The sequence below is a fragment of the Trichechus manatus genome, unplaced genomic scaffold (assembly GCF_000243295.1).
Source record: "Trichechus manatus latirostris isolate Lorelei unplaced genomic scaffold, TriManLat1.0 scaffold00003, whole genome shotgun sequence".
NCBI classification, from domain to species: Eukaryota; Metazoa; Chordata; class Mammalia; order Sirenia; family Trichechidae; genus Trichechus; species Trichechus manatus.
The window spans coordinates 11,346,412-11,357,756 of NW_004443939.1; the positions used below are offsets into that span (position 1 = coordinate 11,346,412).

Below are 11,345 nucleotides of genomic sequence, written 5' to 3' on the forward strand. Positions count from 1 at the left end.
AGATAACCAGGAAAGATAGTTGATTTGAATCCTAGAGCACTGTTTCCCAAAATGTAAGTAATGACTCATTAGTGGTTTACAAAATCAATTTAGTTTGTCACCTCAGCAATTAAAATGAAATAGAATAGAAAATACTAGAATGTGCTGCATGAGGTAAGAGTATACTGTTTTGTGAAATCTTTGTTTCAATTGTATTCATTTATGTGTTTACTGGATTGTAATAGCAAATCTATTTCCCTGTTGGATTGAGTTAAAAAAACCAAAAAGTTGGAATGCCACCGTCCCACCAAACACAGCAATATTGTCCAAGCGATGGGATGGATTCCAAAAAGCCTCCTAATAAAATTGGTTTAATAATTTGATAATATCGTAACCATGTCTCAATTGGAGCCCAAAACACCAATTACATAATCATAACCCCAAGAACATAATAAACACCTTATTTATTCATCAGACTTGGCGTTAAATAACATTTAATTATTTCTAAAAATCAACCCCATCTCCAAGAGATAAATACTTACTACCCCAGAAATTATGCAGAAGAATTTGCTGTAGAATCTGCCAAAATATCAGTTTGAGAAATGTTTTGAACAAAAGGAACGTCACTAACATTAGATTCAGGTCACTATTTTTCAAGGCCACTTTTTAAGTTTTCTGTTTGCAGCTTTATTATCACATTTTAATTGTAATTATTACATAACTTTCTCTCAATGAGACAGTCCTTATAGTACTGAAACCTTACTTTTATTATTTACTGTACTCTTCGTGCATGTATATGTATTGTCTAGCACATAATAAACATTTAATAAATGTTTGCCAACAAGACAGTACTCATTTAGATAAATATATGTTCTGAAAAGTTAGTGAATGACCCAAGGTCATAGCATATGCTAAGGCTATTTATGTTTTTTGTCCACTTTAAAGAATATACTTTTCATAGTCTCTCAGGGCTTCACAATAGGGCTGTATTGGAGTTTAAAATTCATAGCTTTTTAAATCAAAGGAATAAAATTTAAAAACAAAGATGAGATATTATTCGGCAGTTATAACCCACCAGCTGCTCTGCATGAGAAGGATGTTGCAGTGTGCTTCAGCAAAGATTTACAGCCTTGGAGACCCTGTGGGGCAGTTCTACTGTCCTATAGGGTCGCTATGATTTGGAATTGACTCATCGACAACGGGTTTGGTTTTTGGTTTTATCATTTCCCTGAATTCAAATGATCATATATATAAGCAGGGACATGAGCATTCTCATGCAATGCTTGTGATATTGAAAAATTGAGGAAAGTAGTTTGGAAGTGTATATCAAAAACCTTTAAATATGCTTGCCTGTTAGCACAGAAATTTTGCTTCAAATTTTTTACTCGTGGAAAAATTAACGGTGCGTAAATGTAGACACATGGATATTCATCTCAGTACTATTTACAGTATATAAAAATGTCTAATAATAGGAGATTAGTGAGTAAACTAGAGTCCCTGGGTGTTGTAAACGGTTAACATGTGCAGTTGCTAACTGGAAGGTTGGAGTTTCCAGTCCACCCAGCGGTGCCTCGGAAGAAAGGCCTGGCAATCTATGTCTGAAAAATCAGCCATTGAAAACTCTATGGAGCACAGTACTACTCTGACACACACGGGGTCACCATGAGTTGAAATCAACTCCACAGCAAAGTTTTTTTTTTTTTTAGTGAGTAAATTATGATAATTCTCAGAATAATATGCAGCCACAAAAAATAATGATGCCCAAATATATTGACATAGAAGGATGGTCAGAAACATAGTGCAAAAAGCAGTTTACAAAACTGTAAACTACAAAATTTTTTTTATTGAAGTGAAATTCATGTAACAAAACTAACCATTTTAAAGTGAACAATTTAATGGCACTTAGTGCATTCAAAATGATGGCTAATCACACCTCTATCTAGTTCAAAAACATTTTCATCTTCCAAAATCAATCTCCATACCCATTAGGCAGTTACTTCCCATTGCCCCCTCTCTCCAACCCCTGGTAACCACCATATGCTGTCTTTGACTACCTATTCTGGATATTTCATATAAATGGAATCATATGGTGTGTGACCTTTTGTGTCTGGCTTCTTTCACTTAGCATAATGTTCCACTTAGCATAACGTACATCTACGTTGTAGCATGTATCAGTACTTTATTCCTTTTCATGGTTGAAATATGTATATATATATGCATATATGTATGTGTATATACATATATATATATATAAAACAAACAAAACAAAACAAAACCTGTTGCCATCAAGTCAATTCCGACTCATACCGACCCGATAGGATAGAGTAGAACTGCCCCATAGGGTTTCCAAGCAGCAGCTAGTGGATTTGAACTGCCGACCTCTTGGTTAGCACCCTAGCTCTTAATCACTATGCCACCAGGGCTCCACATGCATACATACATACATGTTGTTGGTGTTGTTAGGTGCTGTCGAGTTGGTTCTGACTCATAGAGACCCTATGTACAACAGAATAAAACACTGCCCAGTCCTGCGCCATCCTCATAATCGTTGCCAGGCTTGAGCCCATCGTTGCAGCCACTGTGTCAATCCATCTTGCAGAGGGTGTTCCTCTTTTCTGCTGGCCCTCTACTTTACCAAGCATGATGTCCTCCTCCAGGGAATGATCTCACCTGATAACATGTCCAAAAGGTGTGAGACATAGTCTCACCATCCTTGCTTCCAAGGAGCATTCTGGCTGTACTTCTTCGAAGACAGATTTGTTCGTTCTTTTGGCAGTCCATAGAATATTCAACATTCTTCGCCAACACCACAATTTGAAGGTGTCTATTCTTCTTCGGTCTTCCTTATTCATCGTCTGGCTTTTGCATGCATATGAGATGACTGAAAACACCACTGCTTGGGTCAGGTGTACCTTAGTCTTAAGGTAACATCTTTGCTTTTCAATATTTTAAAGAGGTCTTTTGCAGCACATTTGCCCAATGCAATGTGTCTTGTGATTTCTTGACTGCTCCTTCCATGGGTGTTGATTGTAGATCCAAATAAAATGAAATCCTTGACAACTTCAATCTTTTCTCAGTTTATCATGATGCTGCTTATTGGTCCAGTTGTGAGGATTTCTGTCTTATTTATGTTGAGGTGTAATCCATAACAAAGGCTGTGGTCTTTGATCTTCATCAGTAAGTGCTTCAAGTCCTTTTCACTTTCAGCAAGGAAGCCTGCATCATCTGCATAACGCAGGTTGCTAATGAGTCTTCCTCTGATCCTGATGCCCTGTTCTTCTTCATATTGACCAGTTTCTTGGATTATTTGCTCAGCGTACAGATTGAATCGGTATGGTGAAAGGATACAACCCTGACACACACCTTTCCTGAGTTTAAACCAAGCAGTATCCCCTTGCTTGGAACAACTGCCTCTTGGTCTATGTACAGGTTCTTCATGAACACAATTAAGTGTTCTGGAATTCCCATTGTTTACAATGTTATCCATAATTGGTTATGATCCACACAGTCGAATGCCTTTGCATGGTCAATAAAACACTGGTAAACATCTTTCTGGTATTCTTTGCTTTCAGCTAGGATCTACCTGACATCATCAGTGATATCCCTGGTTCCACATCCTCTTCTGAATCTAGCTTGCATTTCTGGCAGTTCCCTGTCAATGTACAGCTGCAATCGTTTTTGAATGATCTTCAGCAAAATTTTACTTGCCTGTGATGTTAATGATATTGTTCAATAATTTCCACATTGACTATACCAGAAAGAATTGGTCGATGTTCGACCATTTCAGGAGGTAGTATATATGACCACGAACCAATGGTATTGAAGGAAGAAGTCCAAGTTGCACTGAAGGCGTGGGTGAAAACCAAGGCTCCAGAAATTGACGGAATACCAATTGAGACGTTTCAACAAACAGAAGAGATCCTCCGTATTTATGCCTATTCCCAAGAAAGTGATCCATTAATATCACATACATATATATACATAAAATCACAATTTCTTTATTCATTCTTCCATTGATGGCCATTTGGGCTGTTCCCACCTTTCGACTATTGTGAATTAGTGCTGCTATGTACATGCATGTACATATGTACCGCAGAATATCGTTCTCACAAGTATCTATTAGCAGAGGAACATTTCAAGAGTATTAGCAGCCATTACTTTGGGTTGGAGGGATTACAGATAAATTATTTTATATTATTAAGAGACTGAACTTTAGAATTAAGCAGACCAGACTCCATAACCTACCTAATTGGATTATTGCTAAAAGTGAATGAAATATATGTGAAGTACAGCACTTAAAAATATGCAGGAGTGCATTGTAACTACTGAATAAATAGTATATTTTTATTGTTTGGTTACATTTATTTAAAACATTTTCCCCTAACGGAATACATATTGGTGTTAAGCAGGCTTTTTTGCAAGTGTATTTACAGGCTATCCACTAAATATAAAAGTTCACTTTTGCCGATAGTCATTTGAGCTGGTGTCTGCCGGAGGCTGGCAGATTGTTTGACCTGACGACATCACTTTGAGTAAGTATAGTTCTACACTGTTTAACTTTCCCCCTAAATTTCAGTTAAAATAATATTCCAGGTAGAGCATTCTCCAGCCCTCCGCCATAATTCCTCTTCCATTCTATTGTTTGTTTCAGGATTGCTTTATAACTTACATACACAACCAGCCAAGTTCTGCGTCTTAGAAACTGTAACAGAGACGGAAGGATAAGTGAAGGGCACAGGCTTTTTCATACATACAGGAAAATACTTTGCGATCAGGTTATGCCAAAAATATAAATTGTCCCCCAGAATATCCCTCTTTTAACTTCCTAGAAAATTTCAAATTTTATTTTTCAGTGTAATCTCAAATTTCTTCTTTGCCAAATATTCACATCTCGCACACAGCAAAAAGGTTTTCGTCCAGAGCCTTCCCGCCTCCCCAGGTTTGGGAAGCCTGAATTCGTTGTCTGCAGCCCACCGGAGCAGCCACAGCGCAGGAGTTTCGAGGGGAGAGCTGAGGCGTCACGTGGAGGGGAGGGGACGCCCGACGACAGGCGCCTGGGTTCGAGTCCCCACGCATCCCCAGATCCCAAGCCTGGGCGTTCCCTAAAGCCTTGCAGCGAGGGGGAACTCGCCCTCCCGCTCGCGTCCGCGCCGGCACAGGTGTCCGGGTGGCGCGCCGGGGCCCCTGCGGGCAGGCGAGCGGGGCGGGAGCCGCCTGCTCGCGGGGGCTAGGGGCCCGAGGGGGAGGTTCCCGCGAGGTGGTTCTCGGGCTCCTCCTCGGCGCCTCAGGTTTCTCCTCCCCGCCCGCCGGCTGGTGGCTGCGAGGCGCCTCCCTCCCTCCCTCTTTCCCCGAGGCTGGGCCCACGCTCCGGCGTCTGCACCCCTGGCCCCGCCCGGGCCTCCTCCCGCTTCTCTCTCCGCTTCCCCTCGAGCCTCCGGAGGACCCCGCAGCCGCCGGGCGCCCGAGAAGATGGCGGCGGCGGCGGGAGAAGGCGGTGGCGGCGAAGGGGGCGCGGGACTGGGCGGCGCGTCCGGGCTGGGGTCGGAAACCGGGCCGCGCGGACCGGGCTTCTCCGCCGAGGCGCGCGAGGGCGCCCGGGGCCCCTCGTCCGCCGCGCTGGACCCCGAGGAGGTCGCCGCGCGGCTGCAGCGGATGCGGCGGGAGCTGAACAACCGCAGGAAAATCCTGGTGAAAAACCTGCCCCAGGACAGCAACTGCCAGGTACGAGGCGCGGGCTTTGGGGCGACGCGTCCCTGGGGGCGACGGGGCAGGGCTCAGGAGGAGAAGCTGTCCCCGAGGTGTCCAGGCTAGAGCCGGACGCCTGAGGGCGGTCGGGGGAAGAAGGGTTGTTGCAGTGATGAGAACAGCCCCTGGTTTTTGCAAAGCCATCTGGGTTTCTGAACATGCGGCCACCCTACGAGGGAGGGTGGCATATTAGGAAACTGAGGCTCGGAGAGGCGAAACGGCTTGTCCACGGTGGCGAGAATCGGGGGCGGCTGCCTCCAAGTCCAGTCCGCTCTTTCCTTCCTCTACTGCCCTTGGGTGTGTATGGAAGGAAGGGGTGGGGGTAGTAGGTGAGGGAGAGTGGGAGTGAGTTGTGGAGCACAGGTTTGGGGGGCCGAGTCTTGGGGAGCACCTTGAGAGGGGCGGAAGGTGCCGCCTGGGGTGCTCCGCACTTGGGTGTACCACGGGGTCGGGGTCCCCGGAGAGCCCGGAGTGAGTTTTGCTGTTCAAAAGTCCTTAATCAAGTTTGTATGAAACAACTCTGCTCAGTTTGCTAAGGCCCCAGAGTAGAGAGGATATCACTGGACTTTGGAGAGCTATGCCAAGTAGTGGAGGATTTGTTCCTCAGTGACTCTGATGAGGCTTAAAGATAGGTCACTTTGTGTCTTTGATCCACATTAACTGTTGCTTTAAGATTAGAAGCTCTGCATCTATTTAACTTTTTTTTTTTCTTTCTGATTGCAAAAGTTACATGCTGATTGTAGGAAACCTAGAGAATACAGAGAAGCACATAGGGAAAAATGGAAATCACCCATCTTCCTGATCCCGGAAGATAACCATTGTTAACATTGGATATATATACTCTCTTTTCATGTGGATACGCATACATGCATTTTTGTTTTACCAGAAAATGGGATCATTTATTTGATTTTTCAGAGTTTCTTAACTGTCTGGATTTCACATATATTTCATATACAAATTGAGTTTATGTATTATGTGTGGATGGGGAGGGTAGGCTGTCCTCACTCGGGAACGAGAAAACTCAGTGAGAACAGTTGTGTATTATGTATGTTTTCTGGTAGTGGAAGAGATTTGGAGCCATTTATCTAATTTCTTCCTGTAACCAGCTTCATGAAGTAAGAGAACTGACTATTGACAATTTCATGGCAGTTCTTCCATGTTGTTGTTAGGTGCTGTCAAGTTGATTTTCAACTCATAGTGACCCCAAGTGACAGAGTAGAACTGCACCATAGGGTTTTCTAGGCTGTAGTCTTTCCGAAAGCAGATTGCCAGGTTTTTCTCCTGCAGAGCCACTGAATGGTTTCAAAGCACCGCTTTCGATTAGTAGCCCAGCACTTAACCATTTCGCCACCAGGGCTCCTAGTTCTTCTATATGACCCACAAAATATTGAGACCAGTGCCCCATTACTATGTAATTAGACCTTACATAGCCACTAATAATAAACATGAGCATATAACCCTATAGATCATGTGCGTGAGGTGGTGTTTTATTTTAAAATGCAATGTAAAAAATTCTCTGTCAACCTTTATCTCATCCTTTCAACTCTCTCCACCATTGTCCACGTCCTATGGACCGTGTTTTGTCCAGTTGTCTACTTCCTCAGGTGGTGTTTTATGATGCTATCTATACGGACATCTCCAATGGACTGATTTCATGGAAGCAATTTTCTCTGTCCATGCAAATAAAGAGCAAGGGAGCTTGGAAAAAGGAAAGCTTTGAAGAGCAGATGGCATTTAAAAAATTTCAAGAAGTAGCAGCTCTGTGTGTAGATAATCTAGGAGAAGAGAGGTGGAGAAATGTCTTGATTTTGTTTGTAGAATATCAACTATTTTTAGTACATTTCCTTTCATTAATTAAAAAAATATGTAGGCCTAAAATTCTAGACAGTGTTTGTTCTTGCTTTGAGGTTGGTATGTTTCTCTTTTCTCTTCTCAACAGGTAAAATATGTTTATCAAAGAGACTAATAAAAGGAACTGTTTTAATTGTCTGGTAGTAGTGATGGAGAGAGACTTTATGAGAACGATACAGTGATTTGTATTTTTGGGGTATTCTTTCTCTTCTGTGAACTTATGTTTAGCCTAAATCACAGGATTTTCTGTAAAGTAGCAAACATAAATTATCAAATAAAATTGGTATAAAGTCTGCGTGTCTAGATGAGTCTTTACTGCCAACTGAAGTATCTTACATTCTTACGCCAAGTTACATGCTTTTTGATAGCTGAAATGTTTCATCTAAAAGAAAAAAAAAAAAAAAGATGTTAGGAATTAGAGACTTGTTTCCAGACTTGTCCTAGCATTTATTTTATCTATAATAATTTCCATAATAAAAGTGTTGTATTTAATAGGCCAAACATATAATTTTAAAATGTAAGCAGATCAGTGTTTAATTACATATAGTAACTTGCTCAAAAGTAATGTGCTTCCTGAGAGTAGAGAAAACCAAAGACTCAAGGGAGCAATTAGTCCAAAGGACTAATGGACCACATGCACTGTAGCCTACACGACCCTAGACCGGAAGAACTAGATGGTGCCCAGCTGCCGCTAATTGTTAATCTTACCAGATTTTGTTTAATTTTTGGTATAACAGATTGATAATAGCATCCCATAACCTTTCAGTTCCTATACTAGAAGACACATTTAATGTGTTATTTTTAAGTGGGAGCTTTTAGACGTACGTGTATCAAATACTTTATAGAAATGCTAGCTCTGTATAAAACCTGACACCTTTATATTAATAAATTCTTAGAAGCTGTTTCACTCAATAGCTACCCTGTGTTTTGTCAGGCCCTATCTGGTCTGCCTCCTAAGCTTTTTTGAATCTTCCTGGCATTTGTTTTCACAGTCTCAGCTCTGGTTCAGATCCTTTTCTTCTCTTGCACAGATTATTAGAACTTTCAGTTAGTCACCTGCCTTCATTATTGTCCTGCCTCTTATGTTTTAGCTCATCCTATATACTGCCTTCCCTGAGAAATCTTTCCAAAGCACAGATCTGATCGTGTCACTTTCCTGCTTAAAACAAACAAAACTTTGGCTCTACATTCCCACCAGTGCTTCTCAAATTTTTCTTCTAATTGTGCTTAGCAGTAGGGAATAGTGAACCTAAATTAGCCTATTGCAAGAATGAAATTGCTTTGACTCATCTTCTGTCTGAAAAATCATGTTTTATATTCTACTAGTAAAATTGTATTTAATATAAAAATAGTGCTTTACTAAGCTCTCCTCATTTTTTTGTAAACTTGACACTTATGGAAGATGCACCATATTTATCCTATGATCTTCTATACTCTTAGACTTCGGTTTGAAAAACATGACATAATAGGATAGAAATCTAAGATTCTTAGGCTTTATGTTATCTGGCCCCTGCCTCTCTTTCTAGTCTTATTTCTTATTAGCCCTGCATTGTATTCTACCCCCAACATTATCAAGCTATCTAGATTCCCCAGTAGTCCCTGGGTGGTTGATGCGCTTGGCTGCTAACTGAAAGGTTGGAGGTTCGAGTCCACCCAGAGGCACCTTAGAAGAAAGACCTGGCAAGTGACTTCCAAAAAATCTGCCACTGAAAACCCTATGGAGCACAGTTCTACCCTGACACACATGGGGTTGCCAGGAGTTCAAATCAATTCCTCAGAAACTGGTTAGATTCCCCCAAGTACTTCATTCCACTGTGATTTGAATATTTATAGTTATGTCTTTGAATGTTAGCATTGTGGAATGTAGTTGTTTATAGGGAACATAACAATGTTGTGAACACTGATTCTTATTCAGAATAGCCACTGTGTGTGTGTGCCTATGTGTGAGCATAGTCTTTTGCAACTCTGAATTTACAAATTTTGATTAGTTAAGGTAATGCTCTAAAATATGTTCTTACTGCATTTCTATAAATTGTTTATATTTTATGCTTACCCTGGTTCTGTTTCATTGTTAGTGGAGTTTTAAAATAGATGACAGTGGCATTTTACTTCTATGTAATTTATTTTGTTTTCTTACATGTCTTGTGTGTACATGTGTTTTGTTTTTGTTGTGTTGTTTACTTTAAAATTTAAGAGAGATTACGTTGTGTAATTAGAAGAAAATCTGAAGTGCTTAGGGCTGGCAGCCGGGATCAGTAATAGAAGAAACATTCTATTGTTTCACTTTGGGTATTATAACTTTTATTTTAAAGCACCCTATTATGGTAGTTAATTGAGAAGCTTGATGGTTAACTCACAGGGGCCCATCTGAAAGCATAGTATTATCAACTAAGTTGTTTTTAGAATCACAAACCACCAAATGTAGGAAACTCTGGTTGATTTTATTTTTAAAACCTACTTATCTCCCTTTTTTCTTTTACATTAATATATAAACAATAGGATTTTCTTACCTACTTTGTTTTTTATAACTGTGAGATATTTTATATCTATTATTTGTTTTCTCTAACAATGTATTCAATAATTATTTCCTCTTTTTAAAATAGGTCAATTATTCACAACTTTTTCCTGACTAATACTGGGATGTTTTCTCATTTTGAAATTGTTCTTGTTTTGTGGAATATGCCACCTTGCTTATGTCTGGAAGTTACTTTTCTTACTTTTGTATGTAGTACTTAACATTATCTATTATGTTTTCTTAATGTAGTTAAGCAGAATTGAATTATGGGTTCTATATCTGTTCAGTGTGTTTTATTATCCTGTTCCCAAGAATGCATGTAATAACAAGGACATTGAAAGCTGCTAAAGGAATATACTTCTAGATTTCTGGGACACCACTGGCTTAGTAAGCTTCTGGTTTTGGCAGAAGTTCTTTAAAAGTGTTTCAGAAATGCTTGTACTCTGCTTTGAAAACACATTGAAGAAGAGAAGGAATACTTTGTGGTTAGCATCACAATGCCTGTGTTAACAACCAGTCTAAAGATGTTTCAGGTAATACACAGACCACTTCCCGATTAATGAATGGGTTATGCTTAGAAATTATTTTTTTGGACTTGCAATATGTTTTCCCATAGAAAGATTATGGTAAATGATAATTAGCTTTGCAGGTTAGCATTTTAACATCTTTATCAGCTATGATGCTTCTGAAGTGTAAGGCTATATCAATAGTGTAATAGTACAATAACATCTAATTTGTGTAGGAGCTTGGGACTCCAGGAGCAGACACTCACCCAGCTTCACATCATTGATGGGAGCTCCTGTGTCTTATGGCAGAAGCTCACAAAGGAGCTATATTTAAGGGAATTGCCCCTTAAATAAATAAGATGGAAAAAATCAGAGCAGTTATAAATGAGATCAACTCTGATGGAAGGCTGTTATTACAAAAAGGGTCCCTGTCACTAATCCCCTGAGTTCTGTCTCTTGATTTTTCTATTTGCACTTCCTTATAGCCATTGGTCTGTAGGGGCTGCCAGGGTTTATTTCTTTCTTTCTTTTTTTTAATCAATTATTTATTTATTTATTTTTCTATTGTACTTCAGGTGAAGGCTTACAGAACAAATAGTTTCTCATGAAACAGTAGTATACATGTTGTTTTATGACATTGGTTAACAACCCCACAACATATCAACCTTCTAACTTCTCAACCTTTTTTTTTTTGGTGAAAATACACATAGCCAAAGATACACTGTTTCAAAAATTTCTACATGCACAGT

General features: G+C 40.1%; 1 protein-coding gene across 4 annotated transcripts in view; it reads left to right on the top strand.

Moving 5' to 3' along the window:
* The first annotated feature begins 5,448 nt into the window (after window positions 1-5,448).
* The window catches only part of RAVER2 (ribonucleoprotein, PTB binding 2), an 84,188-nt gene continuing 78,291 nt past the window's right edge, over window positions 5,449-11,345 (top strand). For 2 of the 4 annotated variants that reach the window (XM_023730738.1, XM_004369019.2), the window contains exon 1: window positions 5,449-5,700. In XM_023730738.1, the coding sequence (XP_023586506.1) occupies window positions 5,449-5,700 (252 nt within the window). The remainder of the gene's footprint in view (window positions 5,701-11,345) is intronic. The other 2 variants (XM_023730751.1, XM_023730757.1) reach the window with 1 other exon arrangement.